The sequence below is a fragment of the Tachypleus tridentatus genome, chromosome 10 (assembly GCF_004210375.1).
Source record: "Tachypleus tridentatus isolate NWPU-2018 chromosome 10, ASM421037v1, whole genome shotgun sequence".
NCBI classification, from domain to species: Eukaryota; Metazoa; Arthropoda; class Merostomata; order Xiphosura; family Limulidae; genus Tachypleus; species Tachypleus tridentatus.
The window spans coordinates 158,449,379-158,477,336 of record NC_134834.1 but is presented as its reverse complement, the minus strand read 5'-3'; the positions used below and the strand labels follow the sequence as shown (position 1 = coordinate 158,477,336).

Here is a 27,958-nt window from a genome sequence, read left to right as displayed (position 1 = left end):
TTATTTTCACTAAACTATGACATTTCGAATCAAAATTTGATTTACATGATACATATTTTCGGAAACGTTTATAGTAATTTATTATAGTATAAAAAAGCATACGATTTCCTTAACAAATTATTTTTAGTACGTACTAGGTCAACGAAATTCAGTACATTCTATCCCATCAACCTTTGCGTGAGTTTAGTTAGTAATAATCCTACAGGTTACGCTTTCTTTGTATGTGCAACTTTTTGTATGATCTCGGAATGGGTAAGTATTTGTTTTTCTGTACTTAAATATCACATATTTATATGTTTTTTAACAAGGTTAAAGTCTATTGAATAATAAAACTGGTCGTTGTTTCCTGTTAATAGTCAATATTAAACAATGTAAAATATTACATGGTTTTTACTTGTAAAGTTTTGGTGTTATGATGTTTTATTGTCATTTAGAACATGTTATCACGTAAAAAAGTTTATTTACCTAACTTTGTTTAAGTTTTAAAGTATTTAATCAAACTTTGTACTAATTCTATCAACAGACAAGTTTTCAACTGCGTATTAGACCCCTGCAAACTTGTAATATTTTAATAATGTTCATAATTTATATCTATAAGTAAAACTAATGTAGGAGAGTTTTTAAATAAAATGAGAATATTATACAATGGGAAATATATGTAACCACCAATAACTTAGTGGCATGGATGAACTAAAACAATAAAATCGCCTAATTAAAACTGCATTATTTGAAATTTCAGCCAGATAAATACCGTATTTTACTATCATCTCTCACTCTTTTTTTGTGTTTTACAATGTATTTAAATATTTGATAAAACATGTTTATTCTTTTAAACGTTTAACAGCGATGTTTTAACTGGGTTATTTTACAAGATTAACATTACGTAACACAAACATGAATCAGAACGATCCACTCGTTTACTGTAATATCAATTGACATTTCTTTCGGCACACGGTGGTATTTAATCGACACGAATTTACGATTGTTATTATCTTGGTTATCTAATTTTGCAGTGACAAAAGAAAGTTCGAACCAGCTTTTCTGATGTCGCGCTACACAATGCCAGAGTGATTTATTTGTTTGGATCCTTACTATCTGTTTAACGTCATTATTAAATATTTCACTCAACAAAAATCTTAATATGTTTTAGTTGTTAATAGAAAGTGGAAGCTATAGTATTATATTAATTAACAGTTATCATATTACATTTATAGTTTAATTAGTTATACTGTAAACTTTTCTGTAAATTTACTTTTAATGTTAAAATTAAATGTTATTTAATGAATTTCAAAGGGCCACCAAGAGACTAGTAATTAGAGAGTGAAAAGGGTATTTTTATTTTGAAAAAGTGACTGAAGCAAGGAATGGATACGTCACTGCATCTGTAGATTATGCCATATATAAGTACTATGTTAAAAGTTTATAAATTGTGGTTGAGCAAACAAGCAATACATTTATCAATGATACATTGAAGCCAATCTTTAAAACTTCAACTTGGAAAACTAAGCTGCAACTGATAAGGAGAAAACCTGTAGAAATAATAGTAAGCAATGGTAAATTTGCATTAGTGTATTTTCTCTCGAGACTAGACACACCAGTCTTATATATATTATGTATACATGAACATGTAAGGCCATCCCATCCATAAGCTGATATAAAAATAAAACACTCAAAACCAACCATTATCTTTCAAGTATTTATTAAGGATTCTATTAAAGTACCACTTTTGAAGACAAGTCATTCCAAAGATGAACTATCTTGTTAGAAAAATAGTTATTTTAACTGAAGATGACTCCTACTCTGTCAGAATTTATATTTTTATTTCCTAGTCTTACCATTTAATACAAAAGAAAAGAAATCAATCATCAACATTATCAGTTCCTTAAACAATCTTCAACATCTCAGTCAGGTTCCCTCTAACTTCTTTTTCAGAGAAATAATTTCAGAGATCTTAAAATTTCCAGTTATCATCCTGCTAACCCTCCTTTGAATTCTCTCAAATAATTCAATGCCTTTTTCAAGGTAAGAAAGCCATGCTAAACAACGTGGTCTAACAAATGACCTGTATGATGACGTTATGGCCTCTTTAATCTTGTACTTAAAATATTTCTGATACTACAACCTAAAATCCTATTTGTTTTAGCAACAGCACATTACTTGAATGGCTAAAGAGATTGATCAGCCAGAACACCAAGATTTCTTTTTCCCATGACACTGTTAAGGTTATCACCCCAAGAAAATTATTCTCATAATTCAAATTGTTTTTAGTTTGTTTTGCAGTATATGTTTCTCTACATTTTTTGTTTCTCATTATTCTTGCCATCATCACTGTTTAGTTCTCATTTGAAGTTGTTCTTACACTTGAGTTAATAGCTCTTGAAAACAAGCCAGCCTCTACTCTATATAAATGTAAGCTATCCTTTCAAAATGCTCCCTTTTCCTGTTGAACTGATCACACATATCCTAACGGCTAATTTGCCTGTTCCTTGCATATTAACCTAAGCCTAGTATTCAGTTCTAGTGAACTATTTATAATTTCATCTTCACAACCAGATTTTAGCAGTATCCCTGTCAGAAATAAGTTGTTATGGTAATTCTTTGAATGCCTTTAACATTGCCTTATACTTAAGGATTAGTTTTTCTGACCTACACTTTTGTACATCATTAGCCCTTACATGCATTACAAGGATTACTTCAGTGGTAACACCTTTTACTATATCACTTGCTCTGTTGGTTACCACCTTTATCTCTGACCCTGGATTGCATAATCTAATTCTTTCTTTCCTCCCTGTTTACTCCACAAACTTATCTTATTCACTTGCCTTACTAAAGTAATAATCTATAACAATAATCTCTTATTTTTCATCAGTAGTTGTACTAAAGATAAACAAGAAAAGACAAAAAATTACATAAACAGGTAAACAAGTAAAAACACATGTATAGATGTACAAAGCAAACAAATTATAAGAAAGGATAAATAGAAGAGCAAGGTTTAATAGTAAGTGTTGAATAATAAGGGGAAGCCACACGAGTTAATTACTAGTGTTTGGATAGATATGAGTTGCCCAAGAGTGGGTAGTAGCTTCTGTTGATTAGCTACCTTCTCTATAGTTTATCAGCTCAAAATCAGGGACAATATGAACAGAGATAACTTCTCTAGCTTTGAATGAAAATTCTAAAAAACAAAGGTTTCTGTTTTGTTTTAATTATTTAAATCAAATTGTTTGTTTGTAGCTTGTACATGCATCTATCTTTTTTATTGTTTCATTGTGTTAATAATGTTAAATTTTTTTTTCTTCAGGAAGAGGAATAAACTGAAGCAAATTTATATTGTAAAAATAGTTTCTTTCTATTAAGGGCTTTTTGTAAATAGTCTAGGACTTTTTCACATAATGATGTATTAATAATTGCGAGCTCTTCTGTTTCTGGCATGGTCAAGTGTGTTAAGGAATTTGACTCATAATCCGAGGGTTGCGGGTTCGAATCCCGGTCGTACCAAACATGCTTGCTCTTTCAGCGCTTGGGGCATTATAATGTGATGGTCAATTCCATTATTCATTTGTAAAAGAGTAGCCCAAGAGTTGGCAGTGGGTGGTGATGACTAGCTACCTTCCCTCTAGTCTTACACTGCTAAATTAGGGATGGCTAGTGCAGATAGCCCTCGAGTAGCTTTGCGCGAAACTCGAAACAAACAATTTTCTCTTTCTACGCAGTGCCAGTGTCTCTCTTGTGAAAAACAAGTTATGATCTAAGTACATCATTTTTCCTCATCATTATATATACTCCTGTTCTAAGTTCCTTCTTATTCATTGAGATAGGGTGGTTCTTATTAATTAAACATTCTCAATTATTTTAGCTTTAACTAACATTTTAGTATTATTAGTAAATTTTGATGACATACTTAAGTATGATACTAAAAATGTAGAATTTAAAAAAGCAGGTAAATCAGGTTCAGGAAATCTGCTAATTAGTACATGTTTGGAAAGGAGTAATTTCTTCAGAAATATGTTGTGAATCAATTGGAGAATGAGAAACATTTTCTTTAATGATATGGATATCTGCTGTTAGGTTACTTAATACTCACTTGTCAGATCTTATGGCATGGGTTTATGATAAACTATTTTCTCATCATGGTGCTAATTATTATATTATTTCTAGTTAAGAAACTATTTATAATATTTTTTGTTGTTGTTATATCTGAAAGATAATGCTGTATTATGAATTAGTTCTTAAGAATTATTGTTTGCAACTATTCAAGAGGTTATCCATATGCATATTGTAACAATTATAGAGAAAAGTTTTGTGAAAAATATTTGTAGGTTTAGAATTTTTATAAAAAACATTCATGTTTATTAATTTCTTTTCATAGAATACTACTGAGACCCATTTCTGAACTTATGCTCTTGCATGTGGTTTCATCTAGAGATATCAAGTATGTTGGACTTTGATGATCCACCTCCTAGCATGGTCACTCAACTTTCTCCTTTAAATAGACTGACACTTTTGGATTTGATGGAAGACAAATGTGTGAACAATTGTTCAGGACATGGTGATTGCTATGAAGGAGTTTGTTTTTGTGAGGTATAAAGTTTCATTTGTGTGTGTGTGTATGTATGTTTGTATTAAACTCTTAACACTTTTGGTTGTTTTAAGCAATATTTACAATATTCTCAAAATTTGTAACAAAATTATTTCTGGGGCATAATCTATCGAAGGATTATGAGGCAAAATGACAGACACTGGGTGGAATTGAGGTTTTGGTAATAGCCAGTAACTGTATTATATGGAATTGTAATTGTATCTTATTGTAGCAAATGAAGTAGAAAGTTGAGTAGAACTGAAGTCATATGCCAGATGCTTGAGAATCTAGAGAATAGATTGGATATTGCTTGGAACTTGATTAGAACTGTTATGAGCTATATTTAATTACAGAGTTTGTAAGTGTATTATCAAATGGAGATTTGTGATTAATTTTCAAAGTTAAGGTTATATTATTGAAGCTGTGCCAAGGTTATGTTGCTGAATTAGAAGTTTTGTGTCAGAATTATATTACTTAGAAGTTCTTTGTTGTTAAAATATGTTGTTTTAACCTGTAATTATTGTATTGTGAGTATATTTTGTTTTGCATGTGAAAGTTGAAATAAATACTCCATCTTATTTTTTAAGAATCCTGGTGTTAACATTTATTGTTCTTTATGTAGAATAAAAGACTTATGGGATGATGATGTTTGGTATTGTGAAAATAAAAAATTCGCTTTCTGTATTACTAATGAATTAAGGAGACTTTTTTGTCAAAAGAAAAACATTGCAGTTACTGTTCTGCTATATGTTCAGAATAATTTTTATGTTTTACCTTTATGTTTATTTTTAATGATTTAGTTTCTGATTTTTTTTTTTTTTTGGTTAAGCTTATGGCATATTATTCTATTTTTAAGTTTTGCTTTATTTAATTAATAAATCCATGTTTAAACACAAAATATACATTTTCCTATTGTTTAGAAAAAGTTCTTGGATTATGTTGTGGTTTTATCCAGTAATAAATACTTTTTTTTAATATTTTTTCAAAAGTGTTAAGCAGTTTTCTTTTAATTTTCAAACAAATTAATATTATTTATGAATTCCCTTTTGAAAGAAAATGTGCAGAAAATTAAATTTAAAAGAATATGAATAAGTAGTTTTGTGGTATATGTACTAACAAATTAGTGAGTTGATTTGTCAGAAATTGACTTTGTTTTTTTGTAATTAATTATTATTTTTTATTTCTTTTGTTTTCCTGCTTAACTTTGCATGTGATGGGTAGGGGTCAAATTGCACTTGTCACTATCTTCTGTCAAGTGCCATTCAACATGGTATTATGTATTTGATGTAGGTTATCAACTATTCATTTTACCTTACATTGCTGTCTTAGAGACAGTTCATTGTATAGAAAGGTAAATAACAAATACAATATACAGTGATACTTTAAAAAAATGTAGATGTACATTTTGAAGATTCTAGAGGTTATGCAACCTGCATGATCCATAAAATTATATTTACTATTTAAACAAATATTACCTTGAACTTTGACATGTTAGTGTCTCAGTCAGATTGAGTTCATGGGTTCACCAACATGTCTTGCACACAGATACTTTTGTAACATATCTTATTTTTTGTTTATAATAAACTTCACTTGTACATACTACTAAATAATTAATACATTTCATGTAGATACACTAAGTAAATGGACAAACCCTGTACACATTTGATAAGTAAGTAGTTCTATGATATTTAAAAATGAGGAGATTTTCATTTTCATATAGTTTGAAAGTTAAGTAATTTGTTGCAAAAATTTAATATGTATTTTGAGTGAAAATAAAGTATTTTCTTATATTAGCTATAAAAAGACAGTTATTTTCTAGGTGCAGTACAGTGGGGGAAGTTGCACTGATCCAAACCTTGGATACTTCATTACATTTTCCAGTGTATTTTACATCATAAGTGTTGTATCTTTCATACAGCTGGTGAGTATATTAAGGATTTAGTTTAAAAGCATATTTTTCAGTCAGTTTTTCTGCTATACATACATACAGTTGAGAATATTCTACATTTGCTGTACACGTGAATGCATCAACTTTGTTGATAGTTATGTCACAATATTACATTAATTTATTTTTCTCAACAACTGCACCAACATTGTTTGGAAAATTTGTTTCTATTTAGCTACCAAAATTCTGTTTCTTACAAATTTTATGTATGCTGTATGTTGCACCACCTCTCATAAATTTACACGTAATCCAATCTGGATGTTCTCTTCCTTCTGTTTTTGTTAGGTTTATAATCATATTTGCTACATTCTGGATTTCTTTTTAGCTGCTCTGTGTGAAATCAGAATACCGAAGAAGAAAATCTCCATCTGTGTTAAAAGCGTGTAGAATCACAACACAGAAGGCACTGTATATTTTAATCTGTATTGCTACATCTATCAGAGGATCTTGGTTCTCATCCCCAGTAAGTAGTTATAAAGTATTTGTTAGGTTTTTATCATAATAAACATCAGCTTTTTTACTGTAATGTTTTTTCACAAAAAAGGGTTTGTGTTATTTTAAGAGATGTAAAGGTGATTTGTTTAATACAACTGTTAGCACACTGTGTAACTTTGTGATTAACTACTAACAAATAAAACAGCTTCTGTTATGTATGATTCAGATATAAGCTGACATGGGTAAAAGAAGGTCAGTTATTTGCATTTTGTACAAAACTGTGAGGATGACAAACCTATATATGGTGTGAAGCTATATATTTTATTGTTTTGAATGGTTTAACTTCTGCTGGATGCTAAGCTCATCCACTGGTAAGACACATGAAAACATAAATCTTCTGTCATGTATTTGAATGATTTATCTTGATTATTATTATTAATTATCTGAAAATAGTGATTCTTTCACAGAAACTAGAATTAGTTAAGTAATATTGTAATTACCATGACATCCTAATTGTTTGAGAAAAAATGATTTAGCAGTTAGTTTTGTTTAGAAACAAATTTCCTTTCATAAAACCCAGAGAATAACAATACTTCTTGTTGACATATGTACTGAATATGGATGCTGATTCACTTTTATAAGAAAAAAATTACTAAAGAATGCTATTAGATCCAGTAAAGTAATCTTGCATTGGTTTACAATGTAACAGTTTATACTCAGATAGCAACAACAATAAATTATTATAGCAAATAAGCTGTCAGTCAAACTTGTAAACAAAGATCTTTTTTTTTTCTTTTTAATAGATGAAGAGAAAATGGTAATTCTGATGTGATACTTTACACACAGAAAAGCTCGATCCTTCATGTGTGATGGCTAATGTTCACCTCAAAAGCACATTTAACGTGAACTGTGCTAGATATCATAATGCAGTAGCAGAGTTTCACCATTAGGTGGATGACACAATATTCTTGCACTTGTGGTCAAAATAACGTTATTTATTTTCTCAGCATTGTTTAAAATGGACATATTTTTAGTATTATTAATCAATTCAGATTTGCAATAAGTTATGAAACAAAACTTTCATTTAAGATTCATTGATTTCTTTCATAACTGAACAAGATAATCTTTTTTTCTTCCTTGCCCATTATGAATTTTCAAATGATGGTGTAGTTTCTGCTTGTCTGTTAGTGATGATGTTTCTAACACTGGGCCTGTGACTTTTGCAGCTACTGGAGTGCTCGTTGTTTGTAAAGGACATCATAACCATCATTGTTCAACATGTGGGTTCTTTTGTGCATATGGCCTCCTCTTCCTCTTCATTCAGCTGATGTTCTTTCTCTGCAGTTTGATTAGGATGGTGATGATTTTGACAGGATCTACCCTGATTTTTCTCTAATCACACCTTTATTTATGGAGGAAACTCCTCACTCTTTTCATCTCTCATTTGACATGATTTTTCAGGTATGTTCTTTCTCTTTCCCTTTTGTCTTTTGATTTCTCCTCTGCTTTACTACTTGCAACTATGCCTTTCTTCCTAAGTCTGGCTGCTTGGGAAGGTTGTTTTCTTTTCTGTGGGATATCAACTCCTTCTAGGCTCTGTTCTTCAGTAAAACTGGTTACCATCTTTGAGAAGGGTAAGTACTTTATTTTTTTCAGCACTTTTCTCTTTTATAGGATCTTGCTAGGTGGCTGGTGTATTCTTCTAGAGTATGCTTATTTCCAAAAATCCACATCAGGCCAGAGGTAACAGAAAGCAATCAACCCATTTGTCCTGGCTCTACCTGTGCCTACTGTTAAGTTGAGGTATTTTGCAAGGCCACTGGAGGAATCCATTTGCTATTGAAATTTACTCAATTGTCTGATCCAGACCATACCACTCTGTGGAAAATCATGGAAAAAGTCAGCACCAGGGAATAGTTTGCCCACTTTTTTGGTTTGCATCTGCTTGTTTTAAAAAATAGTTTTACTCTTACTCATAGCACTGTTTCTAGTAAAAGACTTTTCTGGTAGGTGTTAAAAGGGGATCCAGGCACTTTTCTGGGTTTTCCCACAATGAATTCTCTTTCTCTCCTGATCAAGTGAATCATTATAGAGACCCTTGTCACTTATCAGTTTCTAACCACTGGGGTGTTCAATTTTGGAGGGTTCCTTACTGATACTCTACAGCAAGCATCGATGGGAAGTAGGGTGGTTGTTGCACTGTCTTTGTAGTGTGGGTCACCTTTCAGTCAGTTAACGGGATCTACTTCTGCAGCAAGTGTCTAGTTGAGTCAGTATGAGATACTACACAGTCTGACTGGCCTAAGTACACTATGCCTCTTGGCTTACCATGTGTGTGAGTGATAGATCAATGATGATCAAATTCTATCCATCCCTGCAATGCTTGTGGGCTCTTTTTCCTTTCCCTCAGTTTCCTTCTGGTCAAAGACTATAGTATACCTTGGTGGAGACAAGATGTGGTATTCCAAAGGTGTGTCCATATGAAGTGTCATTGCCGTTGGATGTCAAATCCTATGGGTTTTCCTTTTGGGTGCTTTTAGAAGGGAACTCCTCTAGGTTGAATGGTTATACCAGTCCCATTACCATTTTTGTGTGGGATTCTAGCTATTCTACACGTGGAAGGGAGATATTGTCTCAATAGTTGACATTTTCCTTACCTGGAAATATATTTCGGATACATTCTCACCTCTTTACACCTTTCTACTCATCCTCCCCACTTAGTGCATTTTTTTTCTGTCTTTGTCTATGAAAAGTTATTCTAAGTGGAAGTATGTAAGGTGAGTTGCTGCACAAGGAGCTTGTGTATCCTTTCTATTGATGGAAAGGTGTTGTTGCATGATGGTGTCATCACATACTAGTGCAATTCATGTTAAACATGATTTTTAGGTGTAAATTAGTTTAAGGCTATTTGCATGCAGATCTCATTGATAGGTGCTCAAAAGATCAAGCTGTTCTGAGTAAAGAGGTGATTATATATTGTAAATGCATTTTCAGGTACGAAGTTAAATATTTAACACCTTTTTCTTTCTTTCACAGGAGAATGCAACACTTCAATGGACATCTAGTTTATTAAGTGCTTATTATCCACTTCTCCTTACAGGTTCCTCTCTCATTGTCTGTTTTTGGGCAGAGGTAAGTAAAACATAGTAAACAGGAAAACTTTAAACTCATTTGTATTTCGGGCTTTGTTTGAAATGCTTTGTACTTTGTTTAAGAAAAGTGAAGTGCAGTACATAAATTGTGATAAGCATACAGATGTTATGAAGGAAATGCGTTCTCTCCATCCAAGAACCAAGTTACACCTACACCATAATACTTTTTATTCTGTCTCTTGGAACATTATTTTAAAAACTGTTTTAGTTTGACTTCTCTCTCATGCAATTTTAGTTATAAATAATCGATGGGTTATGTCATATCATGAATTTCTTAAATTATTTAAATAAAAAAATATTTATTTATGTTTGCTGATGGTATGTATCTAAGTATATGTGCTAACCAAATCAGTTTTCATTACTTGGTACTAAATTTTTCTTGTGGAGTATTCAGTTATTTCCTCTGAAAATAATTTAATGATTAAAATTAATTTTTTCAACCAATTAAATAATTTTTAATAATTTATTTTATGGTAAAGCAAATATATGTGTGTTTGATACATGCTGCTGTGTTTGAAAGGCATGTTAATAGCTCTTGTATCATTTGGTCCACTGGCAACTCTTTGAAATCAAGTTATTGTAACTATCTTTTATGAGATTCTGAACAATGTAGAATCATTTGTTGCATAATTATAAATAGTGTAAAGTGGATATATGTTTGTTTCCTTGTTTTAATAAATTTGCAAATACATTGATAAAAACAACTATTATCTGATATAAACATAACTTATGAACGAAATCATTATTAAAATTGTCTTTTTTCTTTCTCATGTACAGATATTCCACTTGCAAGACAAAACTCTGGATAAATCTTCTTTCCTTGACAAATCATTTTTTGGTTTTCTGGCCTTTAACATAATTACATATTCATTACTTCTCGCTGAACTGCTTTTACTCCAGCTGGGAAACAGAAGTAATAATGAAAAGGTAATATCTAACATTTTCACATTGTTATTAGTTTATACTGAATTTACTTTGTTTCAGTTAGGAGGTAGAAGAAATAATGAAGAAACTGAATTTGACATTGCCACATCAAAACTGTGTTAAAGTTAATTTATTTGAGGTGGGTAATCAAAGTGAAAAAGAATGCTAAAATCTAAAGTTATGATATATTCTTTACATAATAAAACACACATTAAAAGGGTTTCCCATTAATTCTGCACAACTGAAATCCATATCTTTGTTAAACATTAAAACACTGCTCATTTTTAGATTAGGTAAGGTATTACTGTAAAATGTTAGTCTAACTAAGCATATATATATCAGTTGCAATAATGTTAAGTTTTTTATTGCAGAATTTCTTTACCAGTGTGTTCAATGGACTCTATGCTGCTCTTATGCTCATCGTACTAATTTTTTTTCTTGTTTATGGAACACTTATGTACTTTAAGGTAGGATATAAATTATTTTTTATGTTGTTAAAAATTAGGGATTCTAAAGTGGGTAGTGAGAAGTGACAACTTACCTTTAAAGATAGAAGATTCAAAATACATAAACTTAGGTCAATAATTAAAAACAGAACAAAACACATTTATATTGAATTTTCTTTGTGTCACCAGAGCTGAATATAACAATGAAAACTCTGACTTTAGTGTTTTTTAATACTAAATACTAATACTAATTATGTAGATAAATAATCTATTTGTTTCTCTGTTCTGCAAAAAAATATTTAAATTAATACAAGAATTATTTATGAAATAAGTTCCTATTGTTTATTGGTTTTGTATTCCAAGGCATATTTAAGCTCTAATGAAGAGAAATTAGGAGATGCAGCAAATAATACTAAAGATGATTATAATGAACTTAGGATAAACAAGGTTTTTATATATTTTATGAATTTCAAGAAAGGTCAAAGTTTGCTTTGTACCTCTGGTTTTGTGACATATGGTGCTTATTGTTATGTTGTACTGTTTTAAGTTTCTCAGTCTTGATATTAATAAATGCTAGTTCCTTAGTTTCTATTGTTTACTTGGTTGCTAAAACAGAATGAAGAATAATGTCTGGTTTCCAGGGGCAATCTTAAAAATGACAGCATAATGATTTATTTCTATTATACAATAAAATTTGTCATTATATATTTTGACAATATTTCCACTTTTACAACCTCCATATGTTTCCTTGGTTATTAATGTCTTGTTATTATTGAATTTTCCATACACACATTCAGTGTATGGAAGTATATAAACAATAAATGCAGCTTGTTTTTAAGGAGTAGTGATGGTTATGGAGATGTAAATATTGGAAACCTTTCTACTCAACTCAAAGAATTAAAAACTGTGAAACATTTTTTGGGTGATTAAAGATAATTTCATAAAATCTGAAATATAGTACTTTTCATTGGATTAACCATTTGAATTTCTGAAGATAATTAATGAAAATAATTGCAAAAAACAATTTTAAAAAGTAAATCATCATAATTTTTTGTTACAGCTTCAAGGAGGGTTCATCCAGAATTCCACAACAACTATAAATACTTCTCAGCTTCATCAATCCAGACTAGGACTTGTTTCTCAAGGATTATTACTTCTCATCACTGTAGCTTTTATCATCTCCGATACCTTTGGAAGTTCTTGGAGAGATAAGTAAGTAATTTCAAGATTAAACTTAAAGAAGATTATTAAAGCTTATATAAAAATATACTATACTGAATTTTTCTTGTATAAATATTATTTTTTTACAGACAAGATTAATTAAGATATACATTTAATTATTTTTTGATAAATCAAAATAGGGTCCCTGTCTTGAGTCGTAACTGTCACGATGTGATGTTTCGAATTGTGGAATTGGGAGTGGCTTTGTGGTTTCCTTGTGTCTTGTGGAACTGTATTAGGTAAGTAATAATTAACAGTTTTGAAAACATCAAGTTATGTCTTTAGTGAACCTGTGGGTCTATAGCCTACATTTTGAGGGCCACTATAATGCAAATTTAATACTTAACTTATAGTTTTGCACTTTTTTGTTTAATGATCATTGCTGCTATAATGCAAACTCAGTTTCTTTAACCAAGCTACAAATAGTAATTAGTAAGCCTACTTATTTATGTGCTAAAATGCAAATATATGCCAAATTTGGGTTTTGTTTTGGGGAATCCCTATAAAAGTGTTTTTGTGATAAACCCGGGTTCCCTAAGGAGTCAAGTGAAAAATATTAAACTTTGTGCAGGCCTTGAGACTGAGATGATCCATTTGGCATATTTAAAAGGTGGTAAGTCCAGCAGTTTAAAAGAAAGGTACTTTTAGAAATCACTTGGTTCCCCAAGGGGTGGAGTGAAAAGTTTATCTTTGAGCAAACCTTAGTACCAAACAATTCATTTGGTACCACTTAGAAGTCAATGTGACCAGCAGTTTATTAAGAGTTATGCAACATACATACACTTACCCATCTTGAGTCTTATTATATAGATATGACTAAACAATGTCAAACATATGATGCATGTGATGATATAATAAGTTGAAGTTGAGAAAGAACATGATGCAAAACTTCTGATGCAAGTTGGTAAATAACTGAGAGATTTAAAAGTAGTATAATACATCATACTTAACAAAATTTCATATTCAACAGTAATCTGGGCTTAAGCAGAATATATTACACTATCTAAATTGTATTGATATTAGATGGGGAAAATATACAACACAGTAAAAGAATTTATAATGTGCTTTTAGCTTTCTTTGGAAATGGTTCTATGAACAAATATTTTGAGAAGTCTTTGCAACTGAACAAACAACAGATTATTATTTTGATGAACTGAACTAGTTTATCATTTTGAAATATTGTTCTAACATTTATATCAAAACAGAACTCTTATTTTATATATTTGACATGAACTAGTTGTATAGTTTTTTCAGATGAAATTACTATTTTAAGAGAATTGTTGACAAACCTTTGTTTGATTAATTTGTTTTTAAGTTAAATATTTTCAAATATAGTGGGGCAAGGATTTGCTAATTGAAGAGTAAGTTTTTTCTTCATTCACAGTCCAGAGCAGCTGTGGATTTTGAATCCAAAAAAGATTTTAAAGAGACTAGAGCAGGACAAACATATTTTGTCAACTGAAGAAGAAGCCTTGGTGTCTTCATCTAAAGAAGTGGTACTCAGAACGGGTGAGTTGCCCTGGTGTCTAAAGAAGTGGTACTCAGAACGGGTGAGTTGCCCTGGTGTCTAAAGAAGTGGTACTCAGAACGGGTGAGTTGCCCTGGTGTCTAAAGAAGTGGTACTCAGAACGGGTGAGTTGCCCTCGTGTCTAAAGAAGTGGTACTCAGAACGGGTGAGTTGCCCTCGTGTCTAAAGAAGTGGTACTCAGAACGGGTGAGTTGCCCGGGTGAGTTGCCCTGGTGTCAAAGAAGTGGTACTCAGAACGGGTGAGTTGCCCTGGTGTTCAAAGAAGTGGTACTCAGAACGGGTGAGTTGCCCTGGTGTCTAAAGAAGTGGTACTCAGAACGGGTGAGTTGTCCTGGTGTCTAAAGAAGTGGTACTCAAAGAAGTGGTACTCAGAACGGGTGAGTTGTCCTGGTGTCTAAAGAAGTGGTACTCAGAACGGGTGAGTTGCCCTCGTGTCTAAAGAAGTGGTACTCAGAACGGGTGAGCTGAAAAAAGTGGTCTTACATTGAAAAATAATGGAATAAACATTTCCTCTGACACTCTTTTTTTTTTTATGTTACCTCTTACCATCCATGGAAGGGTTTTTTACCTTTACCATATTTGGTGTAAATGTGTAGGTGGAGATGGTAAAAGGTTAGTTACTTCTTTACTGACATAAAAGTGGGATTGCAACTTATGGGTTGCTTTTGAGCATATTTCTACAAAACCTTTAGTCCATTTGGTACAGATGTCTGCAATTTGCTGGGGGGTATGAGATTTTCACTTGACCAACAATACTGTAATTGTGAGATTTCTTACTGTTTCATCACAAAAACTAGTAAGAGTTTGTTAAACATTGTAAGTACAGAGAATGACATTATTTTAATTAAGTATTTCTACTGAAACTATCTCATTTGTTGTAATTATTTGCATTCAAACTCTTAATAATTTGAGTGTAAGGTGATTTTCATGAGAATTTTATATGAAAACATGGTTATGAGATCTGTCTGCAATAGTAAATTGTATAAAGTTTAGGCAGAAGTTTATACAGCATAGCAAAATGTAACCAGTGCATAGTTAATTACTTCATCTGTTTAAGATACTGTTATTTTCTGTTGTATTCTTAGGATTATGTCTAAAAAATGTTAGAGAGAATGTATTATGTAATATTCCCAGATGAAGTAAGTGTTCAGTAACTGTAAAATATTTATTATTGCTCATATCCAACACTTTATCAATATTAAAATGTATTCAAGTGATCTTGATAGAGAGACCATGGATATGCCACTGAACAGAGCACAATATGTGGTAACTGTTAATCCAAATTTTCAAGGTCACAAAATACTGTGTATTTAAGTTGTTAAAGCCTACACGTTTAGACTTTGTATAAGTATAGGATGTGTTAATTTTTTTGTTTAAGTAGTAATCTGTTTTTTTAACAATCCCAGTCTCTCATAAAGAAATATTTTCATTTTTTGTAAAACTGTGATCAGGGAATTTATTAGTGTTTCTTTGTGAGTTTCTGATAGCTGAAAATGCACTTGTGGAGTTTTTTTTTTTTTTTGTTTACAATGTTTTCAGTATCTGTTAAGTCATGGTCATCAAAGAAAAAAAAATACATGACCCCAAAACTGTCTCAAGAACAGTAGATATAGAGTCTGAGTGAAAGAAAAAACTTATATTAAACCTTCACCTTATTTTCAAGTATTCGTAACTGTCATTGATTTGATTCTAATTATGTCTAGGGACTCTTAACTGATTATGAAGAAACTATTTGATGTGAGATAATATTAGTTAAATACATTCTACACTGCATTTCTTAAATACTGCTGTTGCCTTACTAAAGTAAACACAGCACTCTCATAAAAAAAAAAAAAATGCTACTAATATCATGTGATGGTTGAAATAGTTTAAATCATAAATGTTAAGTGCCCTTTAAATGACAAAAAAAGCAGCTAGGTGATGGCATAGCGAGTGTTTAAAAATCAGTGCAAGTTGACTAGAAGACCAAAGATGGAAGGCCTTTGAAATGTCACACTTTCAATCTAGGCTACTTTTGTATAATAGTCTTCCAGTATTTCCTTTACGAATATCACTCTCAACTAAACAGTTGCTTCCCATTTTACAATTTTTTTTTTTATTTATTTATTATTATGTGCACTCTGCCTAAATCTTATGTTATACCTTTATACCTCTTACTGAATGGGATGTTCAAGAAAGATATTTTACATTTTTAATGTTTTAATTTTTTATTTCTGTGTTATGCTTTAACAAATGGCACGATATATTAGAATTAATATATTTCTATACACTAAATATAAAAAAGTATTTTACGAAGTTACACCATTAAAGTGTAACTTTTAATGTCAGAGCAGGAAACTAGGTTGTTTGGCAAGTAAGTTATTCCTAAAAGTTAGACATTAAATTTTAAAAATTTTATTACAGTTTAATTATTGTTGAAGCAAATTTTTCATAAATACATATTTCTTATACTGTATTTTTGTTGTTGTACTTAGATCTGACACTGGAGAATCTACCTGAATGTTGGATCTGTTATGATTCTGAGAGACAGGATGTAGGGCCTCTGATTCAGCCATGTCTGTGTAAAGGGGATATGTCTGTAGTTCATCATGATTGTTTAAGAAAATGGCTTGTTCAAGTAATAGTAATGTTCATTAATACTATCTTAATTAGTAAATTTTATGTTTTTTTGGAGATAAAATGTGAATTTGAGATGAAGTTTTAGCAGAATGCTTTGTGCTTTAACTCTCTCAACATGATCTCAGTGAGTCTGACCAACCATGTGATCTCTTTGTACTTACTTAGTCTCTATAGATTTAATACTTCTAACTTTCAATACAGTGTGTATATCTTCACAAAATTTGATAGTCTTTCAGTTGACATTGTAATTCTTTCTTATACAGAAAATACCTATTTTAGTGAAATATCTTTAATACATTAAAATAAAGATTTGTCCATGAATATATCAAGTATTTGTTGTGAATAGTCTGTGTCAAAAGTAATTTTCACGTTAAGATTCAAAATACTTTTCCTCATCTCAAATATCCTTTGTGTTGTAAAATCCTTAACACCTCCTAAATACATTTCTAACATTTTTGTTTGTTTTTATTCAATAAAACTTAATAGTTCATGGGTTAATTTCTCTAACCTAACTCTAAATGGGAATTGTAAATCTCCTCAATCTTGTAACCACCAAAAACAAGAAAAGAAAGAAATTTAAATAAACATAGAAAAAGATATTTCTATCAATATATCAAGTACTTGTTTTGACTAGTTCCTGTGCAAAGTGATTTTCATGTTAAAGTCAAAAATACTTTTCTTCATTTCAAAAATCTCCAGTTTCATTTGCATAATCTCTATAAAAACCCTTAAATAAATTTTGTATGTTTGTTTTCAGTAAAACGTTATATTTCATCCATTATTTTCTCTACCCTAACCCTGTACAAGGTTGGTAAATACGACTGACCTTGTAAGTAAATACAAAACAAATACAAATTACCCTTTTATTCCTTCTATAATGTCTTCAGATTGTAATATGAAACTATATTTGTTTATCCTAAGTAACTTTAAGCTATATATCTATTTATAACTAAAAGTTATTGTTTGATTGCCCTTTGAACTGTGTCGAACTGCTATCTGCACTATTGTGAGTTGTAAATCATGCAGGGCATGTGCACATGTGCGACTTGTGCCTCAAAAACATTTTTATCATTATTTATTTTACATAATTGCTGTTAGCTAACCTACAAAGATCCCTATTTTTACATTTTAGTTACATTTATAATAGTAAGTAAAGAATAAACATGAACAACAGGAAATAAAATACATACCCAATCCTCATTGTTACTTCTGTTAATTGTCAAACACATTTTACCCTACTTTTTTTCATACTAATGGTAGTAATGCGCTAAATAAATTTTATTTAATTAAACAATGTACCTAAGAAGATAGACTGACAACTAATAATTCTTTCTGACTCAAATTTTTTTCTGCTTTCTAATTATGTGACAAGAACTGTTGCAAATTTATACAAGCTAGTTGCTAACTTTCTCATGAGAATTAAGCATGGTGAAAGTGGCTATTATCTGTTCAGAAAACAATGTTATACATTATGTCACATAATAGTTGAAAATAATGGGTGAGGGTGGAAGGAGAGGTCTGATTTTCTATTTCATGGCTTTGTAATCAAACAAAATTAAAGGCTATAATATAAAATTTATAGTTTGTCTGAAGAATGCTGATTTTTAGTGAGTAATTTACATTTAATGTTCATGGTGTGATGGATAAAATAGAAAAGATGCAGAGACAAAATGTTCCATGTGTGTTACAATAGGGGAAATTCAGGATTTTTTTATTATATTACCTCATAGAATTAAGAATTTAAAACTTATATACTATTAAAATAGGGATTATTAGCAGAAATTTTATGATATACTAATTCATACATAAAACAGAAAGTAGCATAATAAAGGTTTAAATGTAAGACTAGAATTCTATCATGCACAGTAAATGGATATCTGTGGTGAGAGGGTTAACTTGTTGCAAACTATTTTATTCAATAGACAGGTATCAGTTTTCTTGGTAACAATGATTTTTTCTTATCCATTTTTCATAATTATTTTAATGTTTGAGTGAAAATCAAATATTATTTAAGTATGAATTTTCTGTTTTTAAATCTATAAATTATTGTATGGATTTATAAAATAATGCAGAATGCTGTATGTACATTTTAAAGATTTTGAATCAAAAAATATTTTCAGACATCAGAAAATCCAGACAACATAAGATGCAAAGTCTGTAAAATAGAGGTAAATATTTTTCTGTCTTATTGCATAGTTAAAGATAATAAATATTATACTGTATTTATTGTACTAATGCAGCAGAAATTATTCAAGTATTTGTATGATGTTTATCTGTAATAACATATTATATTAAGATACACGTGAATGGTATCATTAAAATATGTGTTATTCATCAATAATAATTATTTTTATTTCCCATTGTGTGGAAGATAAATGTGACTAGGAATATTTTAAACTTTATACTTGCACTCAGTTAATAATATAGGGCTCATTAAATTCACATATAAATTGAATTTCTAAAGGATTTGTATATTTTTTATTTATGCATCACTCTATAATAAAAAAAAAATTGTACTGTGAGTAAAATATTTGAGCTTGTGGCTGAACCTGTGGAAGCTGTCTGTTGGTTTGCTGCTTAAGTGGCTTCCTGTGATGGAAGTATATTTATATAACTTAGGGCCTTTTCTCTCAAATATGAATATCAGAGCTATGACTTTAAGTGATCCTTTCTCTTAAGAGGTGTTATTGATGTTACATGTGTATAGGATATGGCAAGGTGTTAAATTTAGAAATGTTATTTGTAATAGTGGCCAAATTTTCTGTGCTTTCATTGTCTTAAATATTTGTCTGTTTGAGTCAACCTAAAATACCAAACTAATCCAAGCTGTTGTCTATACATGTATATAGTTTTGAGAAATTAAGGCACTCTGTAATGTGAGCTTAAACTGTTATGGAAGACTCGGTAAATGTAATTTAAAGCTCCTAGTTTGGCTTTATGGAATCTCCCTTCTTTTCTCACAGTAGGCTTTCAAACTGTTTAGCTAGTGCATGTAAGGGCATGCCCGAGTACATGTTGCTATTATGTTAAAAAGTTGGGCCTTCCTTAGACTTCATTATTATCTTTCTGCCATATCTTTTTGCAAAGTAATTCAAATCGGCTCGAATACTGTGAAGTATCTTTCATTTTCTTATCTAATTGTCAGTTTTCAAACTGAGCTGCTTCTTTGCCATTTCATATACCTCTTGGGGACTTTTGCATATTATCTTGGGAAAGGAGTAATCATATATGGCTTTTAAACTTTAATGTTTTACAAAAGTATATTTTAAATAAGTTATTTTTTTATATCTCTCGTTCGTCTCTCCTCATCACTTTTTCTGAGGGTTTAAATATAATGTGAGCATTCAACACCAGAGGCATTTTAACACTTCAAACAACTCGGTGCAATTTTATTATGAAGCCCATTCATACTGATCAGCAATAGGTGTAGAAATTTATGCTCCCTCTCCCATTATATTGGGGCCCCAAAATATGAGAGACCCATTGGTGCATTACATTGACATTATATATGCCACTGTTTGGCACCACGTAAAATCATAGTGTGACGGGGTTTAGACTTCATGAGTTAGGTTATGAAATCATGGACAGCTGTCATCTTAAAAACTGCATAAACTGGATAAAAGGACACCAAATCTCATGAAGATACATATTTCTATCAATTTAAAATGCAAAAAATTACAAAACAACCTGATGGAGGTTTGGAAATTTGTTATTTGTTTTGAATGTGTTTGACATCCATAATGTATTATATAATAATATATTCATTTGTAAATTTCTTCTGAGATTAGTTTTCAGTTAGGTTCTATACAGTTAACTTATTTTGTATATTAAGACACTGTCATTGTTCTAAGCTTTTGTAAGTCAAACTAATTATTATTGTTTGTTATTACAAAAATTTTAATTTAATCAGTACAAGCTTGAGACAGGAACTGTCTGGGTATCTACAGGACTCACCAAAGCTCAGTGGCTACAGACATCTGCTATAATCGTATGCATGTGCAGTACTATTGGTGGAGCCTATTTTTTGGTTACGATGTTTGATAATGTTGCCATACGGACAGCGACAGTAGGAGTAACACTGTTAGTTCAGTGTGTATGCATGAGGTTAGTTATTATATTATTAAAATTAAAAACCTCACTCGTTTTTTTAATTATATATGAATCAAAGAATTGCTACTTGCTGCCAGAAAACATTTTCTGAGAAATTTAATAAAGTTTCTGTTTCTTTGAGGTCTGTGGATCTATAAAAGATTACATAGCATAATGCTTTGAATAACTTGTAGTATATTGTACTTTTAAAAATTTAGTAAAAATTTCTTCAGACTGATATATCCTTAAATTCCTTAGTAACTTTGATCTGTTTTTTAGCAGAATCATTTAGTCTTTATGTGTATCAACATAGAAATTATTTTAGAATCTAAGTTTATATTTTTAATAGAGGAGCTGATTTTTAACTTGTAACCAGTTGCTTAACCCTTTTCCACGTATATTCAAAGTACCTTCTTATGTTTAAATTTATCCTGGTTCTCAGAACTTTGTTCACTTCCAGGTTGATAGCATATAGTTTGTCTTTTAGTGACTAAGTGTTAAATTTATGGGGGTCAATTTTCATGGTGGGCACAGCACAGATGGCCCGTTATACAGATGTGTGCTAAACAACAAACATATAACAAATGGCTTAAAAATTAAAAATTAACATTTTAATAAGCCACATTGAATAACCTAACTGATAAAGTTCTTATATCAGAATTTTTCAAACTTGAGTCCTGACAGGCAAAATATGGGTTAAAATGCACATAGATAACATTGTAAATACATTTATTATACTCGTATTTGTGTATTTATGGTATGTTTTTTTACTGGTTAACCAAAATCTCTAACTGTTTACATACGTGTGCAGGCTTCTCGGGTTAAATTTCTTGACTGCATACCATCGAGCCATGTTCTCAACAGTAAATATTGTGGAAAACAAGCCAGAAGGTGCTACTACAGTATTAGGTGAACAGACCAAAATAGTCTGTGATGAGCAACCTGATAACATGAAAACTGAAGTATCAGACCAGAAAGCTTTATTAAATCCTGTGTTAAGTTCAGATGGTGGTGGTGTGGCCATTGAAAGTGAGGTTATTTGATTGTTATAAGTTCTGTGTGATATTGAAACACTCTTAATTTAAAAAGAAAAAAAATTCAGTGAAATATCTTGGTGTCTTTGAAAATATTTAACCACTGGATCAAACAATATAAAGTAAATGTTCTTTGTCTTGCAGTAAAAAAAATTAAGTAAATTTCTTGTGGATGCTCTGGAGGTGTTACAACTTCATGTACATTCCAACAATAGACAAAGTTTTCAGTAGTGTAGTGTTATTTTATTGATCTGTTTAGGTTCAGAAAGAAAATTTGTAAAAGAAACTGTAAAGTGAAAAGATTGCTAAGCTGCAGGCAGCTGAGTTGATCATTTGAATGTTTGTTTTACTGTAACACAAGACAGAAAATTACTTAAATCTTTGTAGAATGGATGACAGTTGCCTGTTGTGGAGACATAAGTGTAGAGGATGACATTTTGAAAATCTTCTGCCTTTTGTCTTTAAGTCAGTGTGTGTGTGTGTGTGTAGGTGTTGTTGGTCTTTTATAGTGTCCTGGTGGATTGTGAAGGGTGTGTTGTGATTGGTTGGGTTGTCACCGTTTCTGATTGGAGGAAAGATTTCTTGTAGATTCAACCAATGGCAGCCACAGGTTATTCATCTCCTAATATGGAATCTGTTTAGTGAAGGTTTAATAGTGTTAATATAAAATGATTCTTTGATTTTTCTTGTCTTTCAAAATTTGTCTGTGCCGATGATTCTAGTTTTCTCCCAGTTTATTTTGTGTGCAGTTGATGTGGTGTGCTCTTCAATGGCTGAAGTTTGTGTTTTCATGAGTTTTGTACTATCTTTGTTCTTTTATTCTTGTCATGAGTTTTCTTCCCATTTCTCCAATGCAATACAGGAACATGGAATTTCATATATGACGTTTTTGAGATTCTCTTTGATAGGTCGCTATTTGTTTTTTACCAGAATGGACCTTGAGGTACTGTAGGATTTCCACCAGACTTCTATGTTGAATTGTTTGACTATGCATTTGAGTTTTTCACTGACATGTTGCAGGTATGGTAGGTAAATGGTGGTAGTGGTAGTGATTTTCTGATCTTTTCTTTGTGTTGTGGTCTTCTTCAAGGAGTTTTTGATGGAGGAGGAGATGTGACTATTCTGTTTAAAATTCTCTATGATCTTTTGGCATTCTGCTTTGATGGATGTTTTATCACAAATGTTTTCCGCTCTCTTGTTTAGGCATTGGATTATGCCACGTTTTATTGAAGTTGGATGACAGGACTGAAAGTGTATGTATCTGTCTGCATGGGTGGGTTTTCTGTATACAATTGTGGTTATTTGTCTTGCATGTTTGCTGATGAGTATGTCAAGATAGACTGTTTTGTTCCTTTATTTCCATCGTAAAGTGGATTCTTTTTTAACTACCATATCTACAACATTTCAGTGAAAAACTCAAACGCATAGCCAAAAAATTCAACATAGAAGTCCAGTGGAAATCTTACAGTACCTTAAGGTCCATTCTGGTAAAAAAAACAAAAAACCAAACAAATAGTGACTTACCAAAGAGAATCTCAAAAATCAAACTGATTTTTCTCCCAGTTTTCTCAAAAATCAAAGAATCATTTTATATTAACACTATTAAATCTTTACTAAACAGAGATTCCAGATTAGAAGTGAGTAACCTGTGGCTGCCATTGGTTGAATCTACAGGAAATCTTTCCTCCAATCAGAAACAGTGATAATCCAACCAATCATAACACACCCTCCACAATCCATCAGGATACTATAAAAGATTGACAACACACACACACAACACACACACACACACACACACTGACTTAAAGATAAAAGGCAGAAGACTTTCAAAACGTCATCCTCAACACTTGTGTCTCCACAACAGACAGTTGCTGTCCATTCTACAAAGTTTCATCATGAATACTCTGCCTAAACAATCTATCAAAGAATACTTAAATCTCAGTTTATCTTTTGACTAAAATGTGTTCATTATAAAATGTTAGTTATATATTTAAAGTGTATTTTTATTAAAAGTATTTATATTGAAATGGTATTTATTTCTACATCTTTCTAAATATACACACAAACATATATATATATTTAATTGTTAATATATATGGTAACGATACAGAAGTGTTTAGTTCAAAGTTGATAGGTATGAAAGTACAGTGATGACTGCTGTGATAAAGTTTATATTAGGTCAAGTGATACTTGAGTATACAATGTAACAACTTCATGTGGCACTTAGCCATAAATAACATACCAACCAACACTCCCATGCAAGTCTCACACATGTATACTGAAATACTATTCATTACACACTTCTGCTTTCAAGCCACAATGAACAAATTATGAAAAATGTGGAAAACAAACAGGCCTCAGGGTTTTATGAAGAGAGTTAACTGGTTATGTTTGTTTCTCTTCCACATTTTTCATAATTTGTCCAGTGTGGCTTGAAAGCAGAAGTGTGTAATGAATAGCATTTCAGATCTTTTGTTTCCCACAAACTATTGCCCAATAAGCTTTTAATCCAGTACAAGTTAAAACTAGATTTTTGTTTATTAAAATGCAAATCATTAAACACCTCTGATTATTAGAAAGAAAGTGAAATGAACATCTGCATTTCATTTGTTTTTATAACAATGTTAGGCCTGTTAGTTTTTCATTATTTCACCAGCTTTCAGTATTTCAGCCATAAATTTTATATAATTATACTGCTTATATAAATATCATTTCAGAGAATCATTTGTCCCTCATTTTCCAGCCTGAGTGATGAGTTTTTGTAATGAATGAATAAAATTGCTGAACAATGACTTGTGGAAAATAAAGGATAGATCTGAAATAACTTTTGTTACACACTCTTGATTTTCAGCTGCAGTGAACAGATTGAGTGAAACAAAATCTGCACTTGACTTGTTTTTATAACAGTTACTTGTATCTACATAGCTGAGTAGCAGTTAAGTATTTTGTTTTTTTCATGCTAAATGGCATTATAATCAGATCACCCATTTTAATATTTTTTAGTATGTGAAAAATCATTATAAAGAAATTTAGAAATTTTGAGCTAGATCATAAAGATTAAAAAACTCACTAGAAGTGATTGTTTGAAGTACAAGTGTATATAAACACACACATGTATGTGTAATTATTACCTGTTACACATTTGATACATCATAAATAAGCATAATTTTATAATTAAATTTATATTTTATTAAAAGAAACACTTACACTTGCATGGTATTATGCCATGAAAAATCTACACGTATTGATCGTTAAATTAGAACTGGCCAATTAATCTGATGTAATCAACTACCTATGAGGATTAATTAATGTCATGAAAATAATTGCGTAGCTGAAATTACTGTTTCAAGTAATTAATGTATTTGATTATTCTCTCTGAGTATCATATATATTTGTGTAATAGTTGACATCTGATTTTTTTCTGGCAATCTGAAAAGGCAATTGCCCACCAAAGGCTAAGTCGCACTTTATACCAAAAACCTATGAAAACAAACGGAAACACACAACTATACCAACACAAACTTGGTCTCAGGACCTACCATGTGACAGTTTTTACTTTCATACAGTTAATACTTTACAGAATAACTTCAAATTATAATATGAAACTACATTTGTTTATCCTAAATAGATTTAAATTAATAATAATACACATCTATTTATACTTCTATATTATCGTTTTATTGCACTTTGAACCATGTCTGACCACTATTCACCCCATTATAAATGATACATGTGTTATGCTCTTAAATTATTGCCCTACTCTCCAATTTATCTCATGCAGAGTTTCTATTACATTATTTTGTTTACCTAATCTAACCTTAAATAACCGTAAAAGTTCCTATTTTTTATTTTAATTACTTTTCAAATAATGAATAAAGAATACACTTGAAAACAAGATATTAAAGATATTTAATTAAATAATGTTCTAAAGAACACAGAACAGTATCATAATTTTCTTGCTTTCTAACTATGTGACAAGTCACAAAATTTAGCTAAGCTTGTTAATATGTTTCCTATCGGAATAAAAGTTGAACTGGAAGCTAATTATCTGTTTTTACAATAATTAAATTGTAATTAATAACTTTATGAGCTGTCTTAGCCAAAGATAACATTTTTTTGTAATGTATCTTGACTGCAACCATAATATAAATATATTACAATTTTAGAGAAATTAATATACTCATAAGGTATGGGTGTTAATATAACTGGTAGATAGATATGTAAAGTTTACTTGAAACAAAAAATGGTTATTCTGTTCTAAACATCGGTTTTGATGTTTACCTTCTTTTGTAAACAAAAAAAATAAAATTTCTTTTTTGTTGTTTGTCTTTTATATCAAAGCAACCTTTTATGAGCAACCTGTTAAAGTATTACTTGTGTAAAAGTCATCTCCTAATTATAGCCTAAACAGATTGGTACAAAATTTTAAAAATTACTTGTTTATTTATTCAATTTAAAGTCTGCCAGCTTAATCATGTAGTGTCATAACTCATGGACATAATGAACCAGTTGAAATTAGTGTTTGATTATTAATGTTTTTGATTATCTAAATCCTGTGAGAATAGTCAATTAGTTGAATGTAATTGATTATTGAGCCCAGAAATTAATCAGCAAGTTCCACTAATCACCCAGGTTTATGTTAAGTCACTAAAATGGAACATGTAATTTTAGTAACACACATGTAAAAACATACATTCACACACGCCAGTTTCTTCTACTCCACTGCATCAAAGCTGTATAAATAAACGTTTTGTATGTGATAGTATTCATGGGTTTAATGACATACTGTAGAAACTACATATACCTCCAGTGACCTTTTCTTGTAAATGCATGCACAAAAGACCTCAGAACTCCTGTAAATGGTAAGTTGGACAGCTTCAAAATAGTAATGTGCTGGATGTAACTACATGGAGCAAGCATGTACAAAAAAAAAAAAAAGACTTTTTTTTTTTTTAAACCATGTATTTTCTTTTACAAGTCTATTAATTGATATATATATATATATAAATATAATTAGGTAACTCTTAAGTTGATAATCCTGAGTTAACTTCAGCAAAACAATGTGTGTGTATATTTTTCTCTAAATTTGATGATATGGCATTTAAAATTGTAGTTAAGGTGTATACTTCTATCTCTGAGGAGAATTAACTAATTTTTGAGAGAAAACTTCACTGTTTAAAGAAAGGTTTAAATAAACGACGGTTTGCAGTTTAAAAAAGACACTGTATAATAAAAAATAAAAAATGCAATTATTGAAAGAAATCAGATTCACAAAACTTTAGTTCGTTAAAGTGCAGTTATTTGACAAGATGTGCAGATTGTGGTTATTAAATCAATATGCATGCCTAATGGTATGTATATATACACTTATCATATGAAACACTAAATAAGTAGTTCTGAATATTTTCACAATGAAAAATCCAGTTTATGGCTTTTTTTGCTGTAGTTAGGTAATGAAATTTGACAGATAATTTGTTTTTATAATTTAACTAAGTATGCTTCACTTAACCAGTTTTCTTGAAGTTTTGGTATATAAATGTTTAAATCTTATTGTGTGTTTACATAAACTAATTTGGTTTTATTTTGTTTTGATGTTCATTTTTTGGCTCACATTTACTAAAAGTCAAACCAAAATTTTCGTTTTCTAGAAAAGAATACAATTTTTTTGCGCAACTAGCTGTTTTAATTTTATAGTTTGTAAAACTCTATTACTTTTCAATTATTTTCTCACACGTTTGGGATCATTCATCATTTACCATTTAGAATCTGTAATTTTATGCACGTATGCAGGAGGGTTCCAGGAAACCCCCTTTTTTGTGATGAAAAAAAAACAAAACAACTTGTATAATTATAGTGCAATTGCTTATGGTATTTAACATTTTCTGCGCAGTTTACATTCTTCTAATGAAGCAATAATATTTTTTGACTTGAAATAGTTCCATGTAGTGGATTCTATTGACACTTTGGGGCCGTGGTTGTGTTCTAA

The 27,958-nt window shown here is 30.6% G+C and overlaps 1 protein-coding gene across 4 annotated transcripts; it reads left to right on the top strand.

The window, feature by feature from the left end:
- The first annotated feature begins 103 nt into the window (after positions 1 to 103).
- Positions 104 to 26,303, top strand: LOC143230747 (uncharacterized). Of its 4 annotated transcripts, none has more exons than XM_076464841.1 (15): positions 182 to 252; positions 4,424 to 4,581; positions 6,399 to 6,500; positions 6,850 to 6,987; positions 9,996 to 10,091; positions 10,889 to 11,038; positions 11,407 to 11,502; positions 12,542 to 12,693; positions 12,843 to 12,941; positions 14,087 to 14,174; positions 14,618 to 14,648; positions 16,705 to 16,847; positions 18,970 to 19,017; positions 20,760 to 20,953; positions 21,750 to 22,520. In XM_076464841.1, exons 1-15 carry the CDS (start codon positions 222 to 224, stop codon positions 21,979 to 21,981), a joined length of 1,758 nt encoding a protein of 585 aa, XP_076320956.1. In that variant the 5' UTR covers positions 182 to 221; the 3' UTR covers positions 21,982 to 22,520. The 4 variants fall into 4 exon arrangements, with proteins under 4 accessions (XP_076320958.1, XP_076320956.1, XP_076320957.1 ...); XM_076464842.1 differs by lacking the exon at positions 14,618 to 14,648 and adding an exon at positions 14,448 to 14,469 and having other exon boundaries at positions 14,087 to 14,183; XM_076464843.1 differs by lacking the exon at positions 14,618 to 14,648 and having other exon boundaries at positions 104 to 252; positions 4,370 to 4,581; positions 14,087 to 14,211; positions 21,750 to 26,299.
- Positions 26,304 to 27,958: the final 1,655 nt, after the last annotated feature.